The 23,753-nt window shown below is 64.2% G+C and overlaps 1 protein-coding gene across 1 annotated transcript in view; it reads right to left on the minus strand.

Moving 5' to 3' along the window:
• Positions 1–23,753, minus strand: part of RYR1 (ryanodine receptor 1) — an 82,158-nt gene that overhangs the window by 25,284 nt on the left and 33,121 nt on the right. The window contains 25 exon segments of the mRNA XM_064402145.1: positions 373–513; positions 588–678; positions 1,617–1,837; positions 2,426–2,595; positions 3,314–3,434; positions 3,523–3,634; positions 4,396–4,576; positions 5,123–5,258; positions 5,653–5,747; positions 6,378–6,510; positions 6,585–6,699; positions 7,725–7,998; positions 9,458–9,601; positions 10,020–10,131; positions 10,970–11,170; positions 11,838–11,918; positions 12,024–12,852; positions 14,129–14,355; positions 15,287–15,373; positions 15,465–15,630; positions 16,424–16,584; positions 19,295–19,421; positions 20,569–20,948; positions 22,091–22,299; positions 22,806–22,980. Of these exon segments, the coding sequence (XP_064258215.1) occupies positions 373–513; positions 588–678; positions 1,617–1,837; positions 2,426–2,595; positions 3,314–3,434; positions 3,523–3,634; positions 4,396–4,576; positions 5,123–5,258; positions 5,653–5,747; positions 6,378–6,510; positions 6,585–6,699; positions 7,725–7,998; positions 9,458–9,601; positions 10,020–10,131; positions 10,970–11,170; positions 11,838–11,918; positions 12,024–12,852; positions 14,129–14,355; positions 15,287–15,373; positions 15,465–15,630; positions 16,424–16,584; positions 19,295–19,421; positions 20,569–20,948; positions 22,091–22,299; positions 22,806–22,980 (4,689 nt within the window).

Here is a 23,753-nt window from a genome sequence, read left to right on the forward strand (position 1 = left end):
AGCCCTGTGGCAGCAGGGCCACCACCCCCATGTCCATGTTCCCAGTGCCACCATCCCCATGTTCCCAGTGCCACCATCCCCATGTTCCCACCATCTCCATTCCCATGTCCCCATCACCCCCAGCTCCATGTCCCGATGTCCCCAATGTCCCCACTGTCCCCACATCCTCATCGGCCCCCACCCCAACCTCTCCACATCCCCCTTACCCCCATTCCCACGTTCCCACCACCGCCACACCCAGGCGTGTCCCCAGGGTGTGTCCCCAAGGTGTGTCCCTGAGGTGTGTCACCCCAAGGTGTGTCCCCCAGGGTGTGTCCCCAGGGTGTGTCCCCAGGTGTGTCCCCGAGGTGTGTCACCCCGCCGTGACCCCACCTTGTGCGCCAGGGAGTCGAAGATGCCCCAGAAGAGCTTCCTGGTGAGGTGCAGCTCCTCCTCGGAGCTGACGCCCATGTTGGGCCAGCCGCTGGGCAGGCAGTAGTACCTCCAGCAGCGCTCGTAGTGGTTGGTCAGCAGCTGGGGGGACACGGGCGGTCACTCTGGGGGGGACAGGGCGCGGGGACAAGCGCAGGGACCCCCCCGGGGCTCACCTTGAGGGGCATTTTGGCGAACTCGTTGAGGATGGGGACGTCGAAGACGAGGCGGCGCAGGAGGTGCTGCAGCATCGAGGGGCGGATGTACCTGGGGGGAAAATGGGGGGTCAGGGGGGTCGGGGGGTCTGGGGTTCACCTGAAACCACCGCGAGACACTTGGCGGGGTCATGCTGGGCCTTGGGGAGGGACACGGCCGTGGGATTGGGTTGACTGTGGCAGTTGAGTTGACCAAGAGGGTTGGGTTGACCTTGAGGGTTGAGTTGGCCATGGTGGATGGGTTGACCATGAGGGTTGGGTTGACCAAGAGGGTGGGGTTGACCTTGAGGGTTGAGTTGGCCATGGTGGATGGGTTGACCATGAGGTTGGGTTGACCATGAGGGTTGGGTTGACCATGGCAGTTAAGTTGACCATGGTGGTTGGGTTGACCATGGCAGTTAAGCTGACCATGGTGGTTGGGTTGGCCATGAAAGTTGGGTTGGCCATGGCAGTTGGGTTGGCCATGAGAGTTGGGTTGACTATGGGGGTTGGGTTGGCCATGAAAGTTGGGTTGGCCATGAAAGTTGGGTTGACCAGGGTTTGGGTTGGCCATGAGAGTTGGGTTGACCATGGGGGTTGGGTTGGCCATGAAAGTTGGGTTGACTGGGGGTTTGGGTTGGCCATGAGAGTTGGGTTGACTGGGATTTGGGTTGACCATGGCAGTTGAGTTGACCATGGCGGTTGAGTTGACCATGGCGGTTGGGTTGGCCATGAGAGTTGGATTGACCATGGGGGTTGGGTTGGCCATGAAAGTTGAGTTGGCCATGAAAGTTGGGTTGACTGGGGATTTGGGTTGGCCATGAGAGTTGGGTTGTCCATGATGGTTGGGTTCCCCATGACAGTTGGACTGACCATGGCAGTTGAGTTGACCATGGCAGTTGGGTTTACCATGGCAGTTGGGTTCCCCATGAGAGTTGGGTTGATTTTGGGGACAGATGCAGACCCACGGGGGGGCACGGTGCCATTTTGGGGCCCGATTCAGGGTCCCACCTGCAGAGGGCCATGAGGCACTCCTCGATGGCGTCACGCTGGGCCTTGGTGAGGGCGCGGCCGCGCGACAGGCGGTAGATGGTGTGCAGCATGGAGTCCACCATGATGGCGCGGTGCTCGGTGCCCGCGAAGAGCGGCGCGCACTTGGTGATGAGCGGCATCACCGCCAGGCACAGGTACCGGTTCAGCGCCAGCGCCATCTCCGTCGTGCTGAACGTCGCCTGGGGGGACACGGCGGGGTCACAGTGAGGGGGGACAAACCCTGAGGGGACGTGGGGACACGGGGGCAGAGGTGTCCCATAGGGGGAGTTTGGGGATCCGTCCGTGGGGGAGATTTGGGGGGTCAAACACGGAAGATTGGGGTGACCCCAAATCCATACCAAAGGGGAGATTTGGGGGGTCAAACAGGGAAGATTGGGGTGATCCCAAATCCATCCCATATGGAAGATTTGGGGGGTCAAACAGGGAAGATTGGGGTGACCCCAAATCCATCTCATAGCTGAGATTTGGGGGGTCAAATAGGGTAGATTGGGGTGACCCCAAATCCATCCCATATGGAAAGTTAGGGGGTCAAATAGGGAAGATTGGGCTGACCCCAAATCCATCTCATAGGAGAGATTTTGGGGACCCCACACCCACCCCATAGGGGACATTTGGGGGACCCCACACCCATCCCATAAGGGAGATTTGGGGGACCCCACACCCACCCCACAGGAGGGAACAGGGCTGACCCGAGGCCCCTGCTGCATGTCCAAGGGACCCTGTAGGGAGTTTTGGGGAGCCCCGGAGGGTTTTGGGGTGCCCCTCACCGTGTCCAGCGAGGCGGCCGCACGCATGTCGGGCAGGAACCCCACTTCCAGCACGTGGAGCAGGAACTCCTGGTTCTGCACCCCATAAACGCGGTCCAGGAACAGCACCATGGGCGCCTTGTGCTCAGGGACGAAGCTGGCGGCCATACGGGGCTCCACCACGTTCCCATCTGCGGGACCCCAAAACTCAGGGCACCCCAAAACTCCCCAAACCCTAAAACAGCCGGGAATCCCCCCAAATCCTAGTGTACCAGAGCCCCCCGAACCAGCTGGCGGCCATACGGGCCTCCACCATGTTCCCATCTGTGGGACCCCAAAACTCCTGGCACCCCAAAACTCCTCAAACCCTAAAGCAGCCAGGAATCCCCCCAAATCCTGGTGTCCCCAAAGCCCCCCAACTCTGCTGGTGGCCATGGGGGGCTCCACCCTGTTCCAATCTGCAGGACCCCAAAACTCAGGGCACCCCAAAACTCCCCAAACCTTAAAACAGCCAGGAATCTCCCCAAATCCTGGTGTCCCCAAAGCCCCCCAGCCCCACTGGTGGCCATGGGGGGCTCCACCACGTTCCCATCTGGAGGACCCCAAAACTCAGGGCACCCCAAAACTCCCCAAACAGCCCTCAAGGCTGATGACCCCCACCCCAGTCCCCACATTTTGGGGTGCCTCCCATCCCAGTGACCCTCCCCAGGTTTGGAGACCCCTCCCCACCTTTTCCCAGGGCCCGGATCTGCAGGGGGAGGCTGATGATCCCCACATTTTGGGGTGTCCCCCCCCAGGTCTGGGGACCCCTCCCCACCTTTTCCCAGGGCCGGGATCTGCAGGGGGAGGCTGAGGATCCCCACATTTTGGGGTGAACCCCCCCCCCCAGGTCTGGGGACCCCTCCCCACCTTTTCCCAGCGCCGGGATCTGCAGGGGGAGGCTGATGATCCCCACCAGGTCCTCGAGCGGGACGAGCGAGCGCAGGATGGCCCGGATCCGCAGGGCCTCGCCCTTCCCCGCCTGGATCAGCTGTGGGGGTCACACGGGGGGGGGTCACACCCCGAGTCCCGGCCCCCCCAGGACCCCCCTGAGCCCCCCCAAGCTCCCCGGTCCGTACGTGCATCTCGGGGGCGCAGCGGCCCAGCAGGTCGATGAGGGCGGCGTAGAAGGACATGATGGCGTGGCCCAGGTGCACCCGGTTCTCCTCGGGGGGCTCCTCGGGCCCGAACCTGGGGGGTCAGGGGGGTCAGGGGGTCACCCTTGGGTCCCCCCAGGCTATCCCAGTATTGTCATCTTCATCCCAACCCATTCCAGCCCATCTTCATCCCTGTTCCGTTCATGGCTTGATGCCCGCTCCGTCCTGTCTTCATCCTCACTTCACTTCTCATCATGGATGTCTCACCCCTATCCTCATCCTCATCATCATCCTCACCCCAACCCCATTCCTGATCCCATTCCAAATCCCATTTCCAATTCAACCCAATCCCAATCCCATTTCCATTCCTAGCCTTTCCCAATCCCTTCTCCATTTCCATTCCCAGCCTTTCCCAATCCCTTCTCCATTTCCATTCCCAATCCCAATCCCATTCCCAATCCCATTTCAATTTCCATTCCCAATCCCATTCCCACTCCCATTCCAGTCCCACCCAACCCCAACCCCAATCCCAATCCCGATCCCGATCCCACTCTTGTGCTCACGGCCTCCTCTCCCTGCGGCCGCTGGGCCCGTCCCGTGCCGGGTCCCCATTCCAATCCCAATCCCAATCCCATTTCCAATCCCAATCCCAATCCCATTCCAACCCCATTCCCAATCCCAATCCCATTCCAACCCCATTCCCATCCCATTCCCAATCCCACTCCGGTGCTCACGGCCTCCTCTCCCTGCGGCCGCTGGGCCCGTCCCGTGCAGGGTCCCCATTCCATTCCCAATCCCAATCCCAATCCCAATCCCAATCCCGATCCCAATCCCGATCCCACTCCCAGTGCTCACGGCCTCCTCTCCCTGCGGCCGCTGGGCCCGTCCCGTGCCGGGTCCTGGGCGATGCTCAGGGCGTCCTGGATGGCGGCCAGCAGCCCGCTGCCGCCCTCGCCCCGCAGCGCCGGCCCGAAGCACTCGGGACGCCGGATCAGCAGCCGCACCACCACGTTGGCGTTCTCCTCCACGCTCTCCCCTGGGGAACCCCACCCCAAAATCAGAGGGACACCCCAGAATTCCCAAAAAACAAACCCAAAAACCCCCTAAAACAGGGAACCTCAAAACGCCCTAAAACAGGGAACCCCAAAACCCAATAAAACAGGGAACCCTAAAAACCCTAAAACAGGGAATCCCTAAAACAGGGAACCCCAAAAACCCCCTAAAATCAGGGAGTCCTGGAGAACCCAATTGGGAACCTCAAACTGGGTTCTCCTCCTTGCTCTCCCTATGGGAACAGGACCCCAAAACTCACAAGCATCCCTAAAAGGGACCCCCAAAACACAAACCCACAGCAGGGGACACAGGGACACCTGAGGGACACCCGAGAGACACCTGAGGGACACCTGGGGGACACCTGGGGGTCTCTCACCAGTGGCAAAGATGGCAAAGCACAGGAAGTCCAGGTAGTGCTGCCATGAGGGGCACGGGGTGACACAGGGACCCCCCTTGAGGGGACCTGGGGACACCTGAGGGACACCTGAGGGACACCTGGGGACACCTGGGGACACCTGGGGTGTCTCACCGTTGACGAAGACGGCGAAGCGCAGGAAGTCCAGGTACTTCTCACCCCCGCAGGGGTTCCAGCCGATGTCGGGGTAGCCCTTGGCCAGCAGCATGGGGCAGCTCTGCAGGCCACAGCTCGCCAGGTACGTCACCACCTGCCCAGGGGACACAGGGACATCAGGGGACACAGGGGACATCAGGGGACACGGGGGACATGGGTGACACAAGGGACACAGAGGGTTTTGGGGTACAGCAGCATGGGGCAGCTCTGCAGGCCACAGCTCGCCAGGTACGTCACCACCTGCCCAGGGGACACAGGGACACCAGGGGACACCAGGGGACACCAGGGGACACAAGGGACACAGGGGACATGGGTGACAAAGAAGGACATGGTGACACAGAGGGACATGGTGACACAAAGGGTTTTGGGGTACAGCAGCATGGGGCAGCTCTGCAGCTCGCAGGTTCGTCACCACCTGGGCACAGGTGTGGGGACACAGGGCACAGGGGACACGGGGGTGACACGGGGGGACACGGGGCTGTCCCCACCTTCTCCAGGTCCTGCTCCTTGAGGGCCAGCGCCAGCTCGTTGTTGTCGATGACGGAGGCGGCCGCCACGTCCAGGGGGGTGGAGCCCTGCATGCCTTGGGGACAACAGGGACAGCGAGGTCAGGGGACACCGGGGACAGAGACCCCCCTCAAGGTGTGCTTGGGGACACAGGGACAGCGAGGTCAGGGGACAACAGGGACAGGGAGGTCAGGGGACAACAGGGACAGAGAGGTCAAGGGACACCAGGGATAGAGACCCCCGCTCAAGGTGGCATTGGGGACACAGGGACAGAGAGGTCAGGGGACACCGGGGGATAGAGTGGGGGGCAGAGATCCCCCCCTCAAGGTGTCCTAAAGGACCCCCAAGGTGACTGGAGGGGATAGAGGTGACAAGGAGGGGTGGCAGGGGGTGGTGGGAATCCAGGTGGGGGTGGCAGGGAGGGGACAGGGGGTGGCGGGGTGGCGGGGTGGGGATGGGGGTGGCACTGGGGACACGGGGGGGGCTCTGGGGACACGGGGGGTGGTCCCAGGGGTCCCCAGGGGGTCTCACCCAGGCCGATGCCGCTGTTCTCCAGCAGGTAGCCCAGGTGGGGGTGACAGGGACAGGACAGGGAGTGGCTGGGTGGGGATGGGGGTGGCTCTGGGGACACGGGGGTGGCACTGGGGACACGGGGGGGTCCCAGGGGACACGGGGGGTGGTCCCAGGGGTCCCCAGGGGGTCTCACCCAGGCCGATGCCGCTGTTCTCCAGCAGGTAGCCCAGGTGGTCGAACATGGAGCGCTGGTTCTGGCGGCTGATGCGGCAGAAGTAGCAGAGGAAGCGGCAGCAGTTGGTCACCATCTTGGGGAAGCGGATCTCCTGGGGGGCACCGGGGGGTCAGGGGAGCCCCGGGGGGTCCCTGGGGGGGCACCCGGGGGTGGGGGGGGGCTCACCTTGGACTCGCCGCCGCCCAGCACGCTGACCATCACCTGCATCACGGTCTCGTGCATGCCCAGAGCCCGCATCAGGTTGGGGTGCTGGTAGAACACCTTGTTGTTCATGATGTTCCTGGGGGGGCACGGGAGGGGGGGTCACACATTTGGGGGGCTCGGGGGGGGGTTATGGGGCCCTCAGGGGAAGATTTGGGGAGTTTGAGGGGGTTATGGGGTGTTCAGGAGCAAATCTGGGGGAGCATTTGAGGTGCTCAGGGGGTTCTCAGGGTGCTGGATAGGGACTGGGGGTGCCTGGATGGGGACACAGGGTGACACAGGGGGACACAGGGTGACCCAGAGAGGACACAGGGGGACACAGAGAGGACACAATGGGACACAGGAGGACATGAGAACACAGGGAGGACAGAAGTAGGACACAAATGGACACAGGGTGACCCAAAGAGGACACAGGGGGACACAAAGGGACACTGGGTGACCCAAAGAGAACAAAAGAGGACACAAGGAGGACACAGGGTGACCCAGAGAGGACACGGAGGGACACAAAGGGACACAGGGTGACACAGAGAGGACACAGGGTGACACAGAGAGGACACAGGGTGACACAGGGTGGACACAAAGGGACACAGCATGACCCAGATAGGACACAGAGTGACCCAGAGAGGACACAGGGGGACACAGAGTGACCCAAAGAGGACACAGAGGAAGACAAAGGGACACAGGGTGACCCAGAGAGGACACAAGGAGGACACAAGGAGGACACAAGGAGGACACAGAGTGACCCAGAGAGCAGACAGGGTGACCCAGAGAGGACACAGGGTGACACAGGGTGACCCCGAGAGGACAAAGGAGGACACAAGGAGGACACAGGGTGACCCAGAGAGCAGACAGGGTGACCCAGAGAGGACACAGGGTGACACAGGGTGACCCAAGGAGGACACAGGGTGACCCAGAGAGGACACAGGGTGACACAGGGTGACCCAAGGAGGACACAGGGTGACCCAGAGAGCAGACAGGGTGACCCAGAGAGGACAAAGGGGGACACAAGGAGGACACAGAGTGACACAGAGTGACCCAGAGAGGACAAAGGGGGACACAAGGAGGACACAGGGGGACACAGAGCACCCAGAGGCCTGCACGCACCCGATGCTCTGGATCATGAGGTTCTCCTCCTCGGGGCCCATCTGCACGATGAGCAGCGAGCGGATCTGGCCCAGGCACTCGAGCAGGGCCGTGGTGTCGGGCACCGAGGTGGCGCTGATGGCGTAGGCCTTGGGCAGGGCACGGCCCAGCTCGCCCAGCGCGTCGTACTGCCGGTGCAGCAGGCTGAACATGGCCCGCACCAGCGCCGGGCTCTGGATGAACGACTCCTGCGCCCAGTGCACCATGGTCTGCGAGATCAGCTCCTGCAGCGTGCCTGGGGATGGGGACAACGGGGACATTGGGGACATTGGGGGTATCGGGGACATTGGGGACATCGGGGACATTGGGGGTATCGGGGATATCAGGGACATTGGGGACACAGTGACTCCTGCGCCCAGTGCACCATGGTCTGCGAGATCAGCTCCTGCAGCGTGCCTGGGGACAACGGGGACATTGGGGACATTGGGGACATCGGGGACATCGGGGACATTGGGGGTATCGGGGACATTGGGGACACAGTGACTCCTGCGCCCAGTGCACCATGGTCTGCGAGATCAGCTCCTGCAGCGTGCCTGGGGATGGGGACAACGGGGACATTGGGGACATTGGGGGTATCGGGGACATTGGGGACACTGGGGACACAGTGACTCCTGCGCCCAGTGCACCATGGTCTGCGAGATCAGCTCCTGCAGCGTGCCTGGGGACAGGGACAGTGGGGACATTGGGGACATTGGGGGTATCGGGGACATTGGGGACACTGGGGACACAGTGACTCCTGCGCCCAGTGCACCATGGTCTGCGAGATCAGCTCCTGCAGCGTGCCTGGGGACAACGGGGACATTGGGGACATTGGGGGTATCGGGGACATTGGGGGCACAGTGACTCCTGCGCCCAGTGCACCATGGTCTGCGAGATCAGCTCCTGCAGCGTGCCTGGGGATGGGGACAACGGGGACATTGGGGACACTGGGGGTATTGGGGACATTGGGGGTATCGGGGACAGTGGGGACATTGGGGACACAGTGACTCCTGAGCCCAGTGCACCATGGTCTGCGAGATCAGCTCCTGCAGCGTGCCTGGGGACAACGGGGACATTGGGGACATTGGGGGTATCGGGGACATTGGGGACATTGGGGACATCGGGGACATTGGGGGTATCGGGGACATTGGGGGCACAGTGACTCCTGCGCCCAGTGCACCATGGTCGGCGAGATCAGCTCCTGCAGCGTGCCTGGGGACAACGGGGACATTGGGGACATTGGGGACATCAGGGATATCAGGGACACTGGGGACACTGGGGACAATGGGGACACAGTGACTTCTGTGCCCATGGTCTGCCAGATCAGCTCCTGCAGCGCCGCCACCTTGGGGACATCTTGGCCAGCACCTTGGGCACAGTTTGGCCAATTTTTTAGGGACATCTTGGTTGGCACCTTGGGGACAATTTGGCTGTGTCTTGGTGACATCTTGGTTGGCACCTTGAGGACACCCTGACCAGCTCTTTGGGGACACCTCGTGTGTCACCTCGAGGACACCCTGACCAACTCCTTGGGGACACCTCGTGTGTCACCTTGGTAACACCCTGACCAGCTCTTTGGGGACACCTCGTGTGTCACCTTGGTGACACCCTGGCCAACTCCTTGGGGACACCTCGTGTGCCACCCCAATGCCCCCTTGGCCATGTCCCGGACACGGCTGAGTGTCCCTGTCCCCACCCCGCTGTCCCCTCCTCACTGGGCACCGGGGGCTCCTCAGGGGGGGTCTCCTCCTCCTTGGGGGGTCCCCGGACCCCCACCACCTTCTGCACCAGCCCCAGCAGCCGCTGCCGCAGCGAGGTCTCCTCCTCCTCCTCCTCTTCCTCCTCCGTCAGCTCCACGCCTGGGGGACACGGTGGGGGGGGTCACAGGGGTGTCCCTGTGTCCCCATGTCCCCAAGAGGGGTCTCAGGGTCCCTGGGTGGAGTCCCTGCGCTCCCGGGGGTCTCTGGGGTCCCACAATGGGGGTCCCAGTTCCACCGGGGAGATCCCAGCTCCCCTGGGGGTGTCCCCAAACCCAGAGGGGTCCCCATACCCCAGAGGGTGTCCCCAAGCCCAGGGGGTGTCCCCAAACCCAGGGGGGTGTCCCCAAGCCCAGAGGGTGTCCCCATGCCCCATGGGGTGTCCCCACACCCTAGGGCATTGTCCTCACACCCCAGGGAGGTGTCCCCATGCCCAGGGGGTGTCCCCAAGCCCAGGGGGTTATCCCTACACCTCAGGGGGTGTCCCCAAGGCCAGGGGGTGTCCCTGTCCCCCCCTCACCGCAGTGGGCCAGCAGGTCATTGTGGAAGTCCAGCAGCTCGTCCCGGATGTCCCCAGGCACGGGACACTCCTCATCCTCAGCCCCTCCCTTGTACTGCATCAGCATGTTGATCTGGGGACACGGGGGGACATGGGGGGACACGGGGGACACAGGGGGACAGCAGGTCACAGGACCATCCCTGTGTGCCCCACATGTCCCCATGTCCCCACACGCTGTCCTCAAATTCCCCTGTTCCCACAGTTCCCTCACGTGTCCCTGTGTCCCCACATCCCAGCCAAGGCCATGTCCCCAGGGGTGTCTCCATGCTGTCCCCACAGTGTCCCCACTGTGTCCCTTCAGTGTCCCCCCTCTGTCCCTCCTCTATCCCCACTCTGTCCCCATTCAAACCCTGCTCTGTCCCCCCTCTATCCCCCCTCCATCCCCACTCTATCCCCGCTCTGTCCCCACTCTGTCCCCATTCTATCCCTGCCCTGTCCCCCTCTGTCCCCACTCTGTCCCCATTCTATCCCTGCCCTGTCCCCCTCTGTCCCCACTCTGTCCCCATTCTATCCCTGCCCTGTCCCCCCTCTATCCCTGCTCTATCCCCGCCCTGTCCCTGCTCTGTCCCCATGCTGTCCCCACACTGTCCCCGCCCTGTCCCCATTCTGTCCCCACTCTGTCCCCATTCTATACCCACTCTGTCCCCCCTCTATCCCCATTTTCTCCCCACTCTATCCCCGCTCTGTCCCCGTGCTGTCCCCGCTCTGTTCCCACTCTATCCCTGCTCTGTCCCCGTTCTATCCCCTCTCTATCCCCGCTCTGTCCCCCCTCTGTGCCCATCCTATCCCCGCTCTGTCCCCGCTCTGTCCCCGCGCTGTCCCCACTCTATCCCCGCCCTGTCCCCCCTCTATCCCCGCTCTGTGCCCATCCTATCCCCACTCTATCCCCGCTGTCCCCGCGCTGTCCCCACCTGCTCCTGCGGGGGCGAGCGGAACTCGCGGGTGCGCCGCGCGGTCTCTGCGGCCGACATGGTCAGAGCCCGCATCAGGCGCCCGTAGCGGCGCCGCTGGTCCCGCTGCAGCCGCTGCACGTGGCGCTCCGAGAAGGCCACGATGGCCTCGACACGGTGCTGCAGCTCCCGCTCGCACAGGTGCTGCAGCAGGTGGCACATCTGCGGGGACACGGGGACATCAGGGACATCGGGGACACGGGGACATTGGGGACACAGGGACCTCCACGCGGTGCTGCAGCTCCCGCTCGCACAGGTGCTGCAGCAGGTGGCACATCTGCGGGGACACGGGGACATCAGGGATATTGGGGCATTGGGGACATGGGGACATCAGGGACATGGGGACATTGGGGACACAGGGACCTCCACGCGGTGCTGCAGCTCCTGCTCACACAGGTGCTGCAGCAGGTGGCACATCTGCGGGGACACAGGGACATCGGGGACATCAGGGACATTGGGGCATTGGGGACATGGGGACATTGGGGGCACTGGGGACACGGGGACATTGGGGACACAGGGACCTCCACACGGTGCTGCAGCTCCTGCTTGCACAGGTGCTGCAGCAGGTGGCACATCTGCGGGGACACGGGGACATCAGGGACATTGGGGCATTGGGGACATGTCAGGGACATCAGGGGCATCAGGGATGTAGGGGAACTGGGGAGATGAGGGACATTGGGGACACCATGGGGATGGGGATGGGGACCCCAGGACATCGCTGGGGAGGGGACAAGGACACCGGGGAGGAGAGCCCAGGGAGGGGACATGAGGTGGACACAGAGAGGGGACAGCGAGGGGACACAGCCCCCACCCCCGCGCCCTCCCTCACCTGCAGCTTCACCGACTCCGGCAGCTTCATCTGCAGCAGCCCCTCCTCCAGCTCTTCCTCCTTCTCCTCCTCCTCTTCCTCCTCCTGCACCTCCCCGGCCTCAATGGCCTTCGTCCTCCTGGCCTCCTCCTCATCCTCCTCCTCCTCCTGCAGCTCTCCAGCCTCGATGGCCTTCCTCCTCCTCACCTCCTCCTCCTCTTCCTCCTCCTCCTCCTCCAGCTCTCCAGCCTCCACGGCCTTCTTCCTCCTCGCCTCCTCATCCTCCCCCTCCTCTTCCTCGCCAGCCTCGATGGCCTTCACCCCCTCCTCCTCCTCCTCCTCCTCCTGCTCCTCCTGCTGCTGCCCTTCCTCGCGCCGCGCCTCGCCGAAGACGCGGGGCTCGATCATGCGGAGCACGCGCCGCACGTCGCTGTCCCCCAGCGCTCCCACGGCCAGCAGCGCCGACACCAGCTTGAGCACGGGCACCAACTGGAACTCCACGCTGCCCCCCACGGGGTCCCGGGCGTGGGGACCCCCTCCGGCCACCGCCTCGGCCAGCATGCGCATGGCCTTGGCTCCCAGCTCGTCCAGCGGGATGGCCGGGCTGAGCGGCGCCCGCCCGCCGCCGCCCGCCGCCCGGATGAAGCAGGGCTCCGAGAAATGGGGCTGGGGTCTCAGGCAGGCGCTGGGCCCCACGCCCGGGGGTCCCGGGCAGCGCCCGCCGTCGGGGAAGAGCGCGATGGAGCGCGTGGCCTCGGTGATGGGCACGATGAACTCGGCGCTCATGGAGGAGCGGGCGCGCTGCGCCGCGTCCAGGTGCATGGCCAGCAGCAGGTCGTAGTAGCCGGCCCGCAGGGGTCCCGGCAGCTCGGGGGTCTCGATGGCGAAGAGCAGCTGGGCCTGGTCCACGTGGCTGCAGAGGGCGTGCGCCACGCGGTTGTTGCCCAGCGCGCACACGGCGCAGTAGAGCCGCAGCGTGTGGCACTGGAACTGCAGCAGCTCCTCGCGCTCCCACAGCTCCAGGATGTCGATGCACCTGAGGGGAGAGGGGGGTCTGGGTGGGGGGCACGCGGAGGGGACCCCTGGGGGGTGGGGAATGGGGGGATATGGGGTGGGATCCCTGGGGGGACTGGGAATGGGGGGATATGGGGTGGGACTCCTGGGGGGACTGGGAATGGGGGGATATGGGGTGGGGGACATGGGGGCGAAGGGAATGGGGGGATATGGGGTGGGACCTGTAGCAGGACAGGGAATGGGGGCTTGGGGTGGGACCCCTGGGGAGACAGGGAATGGGGGGATATGGGGTGGGACCCGTAGCAGGACAGGGAATTGGGGGCTCAGGGTGAGGGACATGGGGGCGAAGGGAATGGAGGGCTTGGGGTGGGACCCCTGGGGGGACAGGGAATGGGGGCTCGGGGTGGGGGACATGGGGGCACAGGGAATGGGGGTGTTGGGGTGGGACCCCTGAGGGGTGGGAAATGGGGGTCAGGGGAGGGACCCCTGGGATGGGACCCCAAGGTCTCCTGGGGATGGGACCCCTGGGATGGGGACCCCAAGCTCTCCTGAGACTGTGACTTTTGGGATGGGACCCCACGATCTCCTGGGGATGACACTTTTGGGGTGAGACCCCAAAGTCTCCTGAGGATGAAACCCCAAGGTCTACCGGAGATGGGACTTTTGGGGTGAGACCCCAAAGTCTCCTGGGGATGAAACCCCAATTTATACTGGAGATGGGACTTTTGGGGTGAGACCCCAAGGCCTTTTGGGGATGAGATCACAAGGTCTACTGGGGATGAAACCCCAAGTTCTTCTGGGGATGGGACTTCTAGGGTGAGACCCCAAGCTCTCCTGAGACTGTGACTTTTGGGATGGGACCCACGATCTCCTGGGGATGACACTTTTGGGGTGAGACCCCAAGCTCTCCTGGGGCTGGGACCCCGTGGGACAGGACCCCACGAGGCTGGGGGCGCCCTGGGTGTCCCTGGGGGTGCCCTAGTTGTCCCTGGGTGTCCCTGGGGGTGTCCCTGGGTGTCCCTGGGGGTCTCCCTGGGGGTGCCTTGGGTGTCCCTGGGGGTGCCCTGGGTGTCCCTGGGTGTCCCTGGGGGTGCCCCGGGTGTCCCTGGGGGTGTCCCCTGGGTGTCCCTGGGGGTGCCCTGGGTGTCCCTGGGTGCCCTGGGTGTCCCTGGGGGTGCCCTGGGTGTCCCTGGGTGCCCTGGGTGTCCCTGGGGGTGTCCCTGAGTGTCCCTGGGGGTGTCCCCGGGTGTCCCTGGGGGTCTCCCTGGGGGTGCCTTGGGTGTCCCAGGTGTCCCCACCTGTCCTCCTCGGGGATGTGCAGGGCCATCATCTGCAGGGGCTCGGAGCACTCCACGGCCCAGCCCTGGCGCTCGCCCAGCCGGGCGCTCTCCACGGCCAGGTACTCGGTGGGCATGCGGCTCCAGGTGACCGGGGTCAGCTGCTGGATCACCAGCCGCGGCGGGCACTGCGGCGCCGGGTTCTGCCGCTCGCTGCTGAACATGGCCGCCGAGATGGGCATGATGTTCTGGGGGGGACACGGGGGCGTCAGGGGGACCCCCGGCACCGAGCTCCTCGTGGGGCGCCCTGCAGACCCCGAAGATCTGCCCCGAGCCCTCCTTGTGCCTCACAGCGCCTTCATCACCTCACCAGGGCTCCCGGTTGTCCTCCAGTCCCTGCCCACACCCAGTGATGACCTCGGGGTTTTGGGGGGATTTGGGTTTTGGGGGTGTCAGGGGTTCTGTATGTGGTGGTGTTCATGATGACCTGAGGGTTTGGGGTGTTCTGGGGGCTCTCAGGGGTTCTGTATGTGCTGGTGTTCATGATGATCTGGGAATTTTGTGGGTTTTGGAGGGGTCTCAGCGTTCTGTATGTGGTGGTGTTCATGATGACCTGAGGCTTTGGGGGGTGTAGGGGTGTAGGGGTGATCTCAGGGGGTTTTGGGGGGTTTCAGGGGTTCTGTATGTGGTGGTGTTCATGATGACCTGAGGCTTTGGGGGGTGTAGGGGTGTAGGGGTGATCTCAGGGGGTTTTGGGGGGTTTCAGGGGTTCTGTATGTGGTGGTGTTCATGATGACCTGGGGATTTGGGAGGTTTAGGGGGGGGTCTCAGGGGTTCTGTATGTAGTGGTGTTCATGATGACCTGGGGGTTTGGGAGGTTTAGGGGGGGTTTCAGGGGTCCTGTACCATAGTGGTGTTCATGATGACCTGGGGATTTGGGGGGTCTTAGGGTGTTTTGGGGGCTCTCAGGGGTTCTGTACGTGCTGGTGTTCATGATGACCTCAGGGTTTTGGGGGGAGTCTCAGGGGTCTCATACTGTGGTGGTTGTGTTCATGCTGACCTGGGGATTTTGGGGGAGTCTCAGGGGTCTCATACTGTGGTGGTTGTGTTCATGCTGACCTGGGGATTTTGGGGGGTCTCATACCCCACCACCCACCTGGTGGGGGTCCCAGTCCTCACCTTGAGCTTGCCCAGCTCGAACTGCAGCACGTTTTGGGTGGTGGGCTGCACGAACACCGCCGGGAACAGTTTGGTGTTGGGCTCCACCTGCGGGGACGGCGCTGCCGTGAGACCCCCGGGGCGGGCTGGGACCCCCAGACCCCGGCTGGGCGGGGTCAGGGGAGGGGTCCCAGCTCACCTGGAAGAAGGTGTTGATCTCTTTGCCGTTGGCTGTGAAGGTCATGAGCCCCGTGGCCAGGTCCACCAGGCAGCCGATGACCAGGTCAGTGTGGGACACCCGGGCCTGCTGGGTGGGGGTCGCAAACTCCCCCCCCCACACCATGTAGCAGTTGCTGCGCTTGATGCTGGGGGGAAAAAGGGGGTGAGACCCCAAAGCCCCCCCAAAATACCCCCAGATCATGGGGCACTTGCTACGCTTGATGCTGGGGGGAAAAAAGGGGGTGAGACCCCAAAGCCCCCCCAAAATACCCCCAGATCATGGGGCACTTGCTGCGCTTGATGCTGGGGGGAAAAAAGGGGATGAGACCCCCAAACCCCCCCAAAATACCCTCCAAACCATGGGGCACTTGCTGCACTTGATGCTGGGGGGAAAAAAGAGAGTAAGACCCCCAAAATACCCCCCAGACCGTGGACCCCTCCCCTGTTTAACCCCCACACCATGGGGCAGTTGCTGCGCTTGATGCTGGGGGAGAAAAAGGGGGTGAGACCCCCAAAGACCCCCCCAAAATACCCCCCAGACTATGGACCCCTCCCCTATTTAACAGCAGACCAAGTTGCTGCACTTGATGCTGGGGGAGAAAAAGGGGGTGAGACCCCCAAAATACCCCCAGACCATGGGGCAGTTGTCCCATTTGGGGTCCCATTTTAGGACCTCTTTGGGGTCCCATTTGGGGGTCCAATTTAGGGTCCCATTTGGGGTCCTGTTAGGGATCCCATTTAGGGATCCCATTCAGGAGTCCCTTTTGGGGTCTCTTTGGGGTCTCTTTGGGGTCCCATTTAGGGATCCCGTTTAGGGGTCCCTTTTGGGGTCCCATTTAGGGTCCTTTTGGGATCCTATTTAGGGGTCCCTTTTGGAGTCTCTCTGGGGTCCCTTTTGGGGTCCCTTTTGGGTCCCTTTGGGGTGCCCCCGAGGGGTACCTGTCGTGCACGTTGCCGCGGTCATCGCCCATGGTGACGGTGACGCTGCGCACGCGGCTCAGCTCGAAGTCGGGGTCGTGCTGGTGGAAGTGGGGGGTGACCCAGCCCACCCAGGCACTGCCCGGCTCCTGGCCCGCGAACAGCCGCACCGAGTAGTAGTACTGGGGACAAGGGACAGCGTCAGGGACAGACACAGGGACAGGGGACAAGGGGACAGGGGACACGGGGACACGGGGACAGGGGACACGGGGACAGGGACAGGGGACACGGGGACAGGGACAGGTGACCCAGCCCACCCAGGCACTGCCCGGCTCCTGGCCCGCGAACAGCCGCACCGAGTAGTAGTACTGGGGACAAGGGACAGCGTCAGGGACACAGGGACAGGGACACGGGGACAGGGACATGGGGACAGGGACACGAGGACAGGGACACGGGGACAGGGACAGGTGACCCAGCCCACCCAGGCACTGCCCGGCTCCTGCCCCGCGAACAGCCGCACCGAGTAGTAGTACTGGGGACAAGGGACAGCGTCAGGGACAGACACAGGGACAGGGGACACGGGGACAGGGGACACGGGGACACGGGGACAGGGACAGGGGACACGGGGACAGGGACAGGTGACCCAGCCCACCCAGGCACTGCCCGGCTCCTGCCCCGCGAACAGCCGCACCGAGTAGTAGTACTGGGGACAAGGGACAGCGTCAGGGACATGGGGACAGCGTCAGGGACAGCCACAGGGACAGGGACACGGGGACAGGGACAAGGACACAGGGACAGGGACACGGGGACAGGGACAGGTGACCCAGCCCACCCAGGCACTGCCCCGCAAACAGCCGCACCGAGTAGTAGTACTGGGGACAAGGGACATGGGGACAGCATCAGGGACACGGGGACGGTCACAGGGACAGGGGACACGGGGACAGAGACAGGGACACAGGGACAGGGACAGGGGACACGGGGACAGGGACAGGTGACCCAGCCCACCCAGGCACTGCCCGGCTCCTGGCCCGCGAACAGCCGCACCGAGTAGTAGTACTGGGGACAAGGGACAGCGTCAGGGACACAGGGACAGGGACACGGGGACAGGGACATGGGGACAGGGACACGAGGACAGGGACACGGGGACAGGGACAGGTGACCCAGCCCACCCAGGCACTGCCCGGCTCCTGCCCCGCGAACAGCCGCACCGAGTAGTAGTACTGGGGACAAGGGACAGCGTCAGGGACAGACACAGGGACAGGGGACACGGGGACAGGGGACACGGGGACACGGGGACAGGGACAGGGGACACGGGGACAGGGACAGGTGACCCAGCCCACCCAGGCACTGCCCGGCTCCTGCCCCGCGAACAGCCGCACCGAGTAGTAGTACTGGGGACAAGGGACAGCGTCAGGGACAGACACAGGGACAGGGGACACGGGGACAGGGGACACGGGGACACGGGGACAGGGACAGGGGACACGGGGACAGGGACAGGTGACCCAGCCCACCCAGGCACTGCCCGGCTCCTGCCCCGCGAACAGCCGCACCGAGTAGTAGTACTGGGGACAAGGGACAGCGTCAGGGACATGGGGACAGCGTCAGGGACAGCCACAGGGACAGGGACACGGGGACAGGGACAAGGACACAGGGACAGGGACACGGGGACAGGGACAGGTGACCCAGCCCACCCAGGCACTGCCCCGCAAACAGCCGCACCGAGTAGTAGTACTGGGGACAAGGGACATGGGGACAGCATCAGGGACACGGGGACGGTCACAGGGACAGGGGACACGGGGACAGAGACAGGGACACAGGGACAGGGACAGGGGACACGGGGACAGGGACAGGTGACCCAGCCCACCCAGGCACTGCCCGGCTCCTGGCCCGCGAACAGCCGCACCGAGTAGTAGTACTGGGGACAAGGGACAGCGTCAGGGACAGACACAGGGACAGGGGACACGGGGACAGGGGACACGGGGACACGGGGACAGGGACAGGGGACACGGGGACAGGGACAGGTGACCCAGCCCACCCAGGCACTGCCCGGCTCCTGGCCCGCGAACAGCCACACTGAGTAGTAGTACTGGGGACAAGGGACAGCGTCAGGGACAGGGACACTGGGACAGGGACAGACACAGGGACAGGGACAGGTGACCCAGCCCACCCAGGCACTGCCCCACAAACAGCCGCACTTAGTCGTAGTACTGGGGACAAGGGACAGCGTCAGGGACACAGGGACAGCATCAGGGACAGCCACAGGGACAGGGGACACGGGGACAGGGACAGGTGACCCAGCCCACCCAGGCACTGCCCGGCTCCTGCCCCGCGAACAGCCGCACCGAGTAGCAGTACTGGGGACAAGGGACAGCGTCAGGGACAGCCACAGGGACAGGGACACGGGGACAGGGACACGGGGACAGGGACAGGGACACAGGGACACAGGGACAGGGACAGGGGACACGGGGACAGGGACAGGTGACCCAGCCCACCCAGGCACTGCCCGGCTCCTGCCCCGCAAACAGCCGCACCGAGCAGTAGTACTGGGGACAAGGGACAGCGTCAGGGACATGGGGACAGCGTCAGGGACAGACACAGGGACAGGGGACACAGGGACAGGGACACGGGGACAGCGTCAGGGACAGCCACAGGGACAGGTGATAGAGACAGGGACAGGGACATGGGAACAGAGTGTTTTGGGGGGGTCTCAGGGATCCATACCGTGGTGGTGTTCATGATGCCCTCGGGGTTTGGGGTTTTGGGGTTTTGTGGTGTTTTTGGGGTGTTTTTGGGTTTTTGGGGTCCATACCGTGGTGGTGTTCATGATGACCTTGGGGTTTGGGGTTTTGGGGTGGTTTTGGGGTAGTTTTAGGGTGTTTTTGGGGTCCATACCGTGGTGGTGTTCATGATGACCTCGGGGTCGTCGCGCTCGTCGGGCACCACGTCCTCCTCCAGCCGGGGCACCGGGGGGGGCGCGGGGGGTGGCGTGAACGGGGTCTTCCTGCCCTTGAACAGGAACCTGGGGGGCACCGGGGGGGTCACCCCGCTCTGGGGACCCTCAGGGACCCCCAGGGAACCCCCAACACCCAGGGAACCCCCAACAACGCCCCTTAGCTGCCAGACTGGGGACACTCAGAGACCCCCCCAGGGATGGGTGTCACCCCCTCATGGGGACCCTCAGGGTTATTGGGGACCCCCCAGGAATGGGTGTCACCCCCTTCTGGGGACCCTCAAGGACTAGAGACCCCCCCAGGGATGGGTGTCACCCCCTTTTGGGGACTCTCAAGGACTAGAGACCCCCCCAGGGATGGGTGTCACCCCCTTATGGGGACCCTCAAGGACAGGGGACACTCCAGAGATGGGTGTCACCCCCTTATGGGGACCCTCAGGGATCGGGGACCCCCCAGGGATGGGTGTCACCCCCTTTTGGGGACCCTCAGGGATCGGGGACCCCCCAGGGATGGGTGTCACCCCCTTTTGGGGACCCTCAGGGATCGGGGACCCCCCAAGGATGGGTGTCACCCCCTTTTGGGGACCCTCAGGGATCGGGGACCCCCCAGGGATGGGTGTCACCCCCTTATGGGGACCCTCAGGGATCGGGGACCCCCCAGGGATGGGTGTCACCCCCTTTTGGGGACCCTCAAGGACTAGAGACCCCCCAGGGATGGGTGTCACCCCCTTTTGGGGACCCTCAAGGACTAGAGACCCCCCAGGGATGGGTGTCGCCCCCTTTGGGGACCCTCAGGAATATTGGGGACCCCCCAGGAATGGGTGTCACCCCCTTTTGGGGACCCTCAAGGACTAGAGACCCCCCCAGGGATGGGTGTCACCCCCTTATGGAGACCCTCAGGGATCGGGGACCCCCCAGGGATGGGTGTCACCCCCTTTTGGGGACCCTCAAGGACTAGAGACCCCCCAGGGATGAGTGTCGCCCCCTTTGGGGACGCTCAAGGACTGAGGACCCCCCCAGGGATGAGTGTCACCCCCTTTTGGGGACCCTCAAGGACAGGGGACACTCCAGGAATGGGTGTCACCCCCTTATGGGGACCCTCAGGGTTTGGGGACCCCCAGGGATGGGTGTCACCCCCTTTTGCTGCCCCTCAGGAATATCGGGGACCCCCCAGGGATGGGTCCCACCCCCTCCCGCCGCCCCCCGCCCCACCCACCCCCTCCGGGTCTTGCTCTTCTCGGTGGTCGCGTCCTTCTCGTTCTCGCCGCGGGGCAGCTCCCGGGGGGCCGCTCCGGGGGCCGCCCCCGGGGGTCCCTTCTCGGCGGCCTCGTCCCCCTCGGCGCTGCGGGGCCCGGCCGAGCGCCGCAGCCGCTCGAACTCGGACAGGGGCTCGGCGGCGACATCCTCGGGGGGCTCCGGGGGGGGCGCCTGGGGCAGCGGCGTGGCGCCGGGCGTGCAGCGGAAGGTGGCGTGGAACTGCACCGGGAGGCTGAGGCGCAGGAACAGCAGCTCGGGGGGCGCCGCGGGGGTCCCGGAGCTGCGGTGCGACAGCCGCAGGCACGGCGGGGCGTCCACCGTGCCGTCCAGGCGCGTCACCTGCGGGGCACAGCGCGGGTGGCACCGCGGGTGGCACCTGGGGCACGGAGCGGGGGAGGCGGGGAGGGGGGGACACGGGTTTGGGGGCGCCTCATCGCGTTTTGGGGGCATTTCACCCTGTTTTGGGGGCATTTCACCCTGTTTTGGGATACTTCACATTGTTTTGGGGACATTTCACCCTGTTTGGGGACACTTCACCCTGTTTTGGGGTGACTTCACCCTGTTTTGGGGACACTACACATCGCTTTGGGGGCACTTCACCCAGTTTTGGGGGTATTTCATCCCATTTTGGGGGCACTTCATCCCGTTTTGGGGACATTTCACCCAGTTTTGGGGACATTTCACCCAGTTTTGGGGGTACTTCATCCCATTTTGGGGACACTTCACATTGTTTTGGGGACACCATACATTGTTTTGGGGGCATTTCAACCTGTTTTGGGGGCATTTCACCCTGTTTTGGGACACTTCACCCTGTTTTGGGGACACTACACATCGCTTTGGGGGCATTTCACCCTGTTTTGGGGTGACTTCACCCTGTTTTGGGGGCACTTCATCCCATTTTGGGGACACTTCACCCTGTTTTGGGGACATTTCACCTCGTTTTGGGGACATTTCACCCAGTTTTGGGGGTACTTCATCCCATTTTGGGGGCACTTCATCCCGTTTTGGGGATATTTCACCTCATTTTGGGACACTTCACCCTGTTTTGGGGACATTTCACCCTGTTTTGGGGACATTTCACCCTGTTTTGGGGACACTTCACCCTGTTTTGGGACACTTCAACTTGTTTTGGGGACACTATACATGGCTTTGGGGACACTCAAAGACGGGGAACCCCCCAGGGATGGGTGGGACCCGGTTTTGGGGACACTTCATCCTGTTTTGGGGGCACTCAGGGATGGGGAACCCCCCAGGGATGGGTGTCACACACCAGGGATGGGTGTCACACCATCTGGGGACACTTGGGGACTTTCAGGGACTCCCTTGACACCCCAAACCCCCCCAGGGACCCCAAACCCCCCCAGGAACCCCCCCTCACCTCGAGCTGGGGGTGCTCGGGGGGCACGGGGATGAACTGGGGCAGGCTGTGGCTGAACCAGAGGGCGATGGGGACCCCAAACCCCCCCAGGGACCCCCCTCACCTCGAGCTGGGGGTGCTCGGGGGGCACGGGGATGAACTGGGGCAGGCTGTGGCTGAACCAGAGGGCGATGGGCCGTTTCATGTTGATGGCGAAGGGCTCGTAGCCCTCCTGCAGGCCGCAGATGCCGAAGTAGCGCAGCGTGCCCACGTCCTGGCCCAGGTTCAGGTGGCCCTCCTGGCCCAGCCCCAGGCTGCACACGGGCACGAAGCCTGGGGGGCACGGGGGGGGGTCAGCACCGAGCCCCCAGACCCAGCCCAGAGCCCCCAGAACCATCCCTGAGCCCCCAGCCCCACGTCCTGGCCCAGGTTCAGGTGGCCCTCCTGGCCCAGCCCCAGGCTGCACACGGGCACAAAGCCTGGGGGGCACGGGGGGGATCAGGATTGAGACCCCAGACCCAGCCCAGAGCCCCCAGACCCACCCCAGACCCATCCCTGGATCCCCCAGATGCATTCCTGGTGCCCCCAGACACATTCCTGGTACCTTCAGACCCACCCCAGAGCCCCCAGACCCACTCCAGAGCCCCCAGACCCACCCCAGAGCCCCCAGACCCATCCCTGGAGCCCCCAGACCCATCCCTGGTACCCCCAGACCCATTTCTGAAGCCCCCAGACCCACTCCTCCTCCTCTCCCACCCCAGCTTCAAACCCCCCCCTCCTCCCCCAGCCTGGGGGGGTGTCACCAAGGCCGGGGACCCCCAGTCTGGGCCCCCCCTCACCATCGGCCACCTCGAAGTCCCTGAAGGCCACCTCGGAGCCGCCGTCCCCGATGAGCACCTCCCCGTTGAGGGTGAAGCTCATGTGGCACTCGCCCAGGTCGATGAGGCAGCCCACGACGTCCCCGGCCTGCCAGGGGCGGCCGAAGGACTCGCCCCCCACGTGCCACCGCTGGCCCTGGGGACACCGGGGACACCAGGGGGTCACAGGGGACACCAGGGGTCACAGGGGTCACAGGGGACACCAGGGGTCACAGGGAGCCACGACGTCCCCAGCCTGCCATGAGTGGCCAAAGACTCGCCCCCCACGTGCCACCGCTGGCCCTGGGGACACCGGGGACACCGGGGGGTCACAGGGGTCACAGGGGACACCAGGGGTCACAGGGACCCACGACGTCCCCAGCCTGCCAGGGCCCCCGAAGGACTCGCCCCCCACGTGCCACCGCTGGCCCTGGGGACACCGGGGAGGTCACAGAAGGTGACCCAGGTGTGTCCCTGAGTGTCCCTGCGTGTGCCCACATGTCCCTGCATGTCCCAAGTAGGTTCTGTGTGTCCCCACGTGTCCCCACCTGTCCCCACAGATCCCTGAGCATCCCTGCATGTCCCCCTGTGTCCCCCATGTCCCCACCTGTCCCCACATGTTCCCACATGTCCCTGTGTGCCCCTCATGTCCCAAGTAGGTTCTGTGTGTCCCCACGTATCCCTGAGCATCCCTGCATGTCCCCCTGTGTCCCCCGTGTCCCCCATGTCCCCGGCTGTCCCCCTGTGTCCCAAGTAGGTTCTGTGTGTCCCCTGTGTCCCCCACATCCCCGGCTGTCCCCAGCTGTCTCCCTGTGTCCCCCATGTCCCCGGGTGTCCCTCTGTGTCCCCACCTGTCCCCACGTATCCCTGAGCATCCCTGCATGTCCCCGGCTGTCCCCCTGTGTCCCCGTGTCCCAAGTAGGTTCTGTA

Source organism: Passer domesticus, chromosome 35 (genome assembly GCF_036417665.1).
Source record: "Passer domesticus isolate bPasDom1 chromosome 35, bPasDom1.hap1, whole genome shotgun sequence".
In the NCBI taxonomy this organism is placed as follows: domain Eukaryota; kingdom Metazoa; phylum Chordata; class Aves; order Passeriformes; family Passeridae; genus Passer; species Passer domesticus.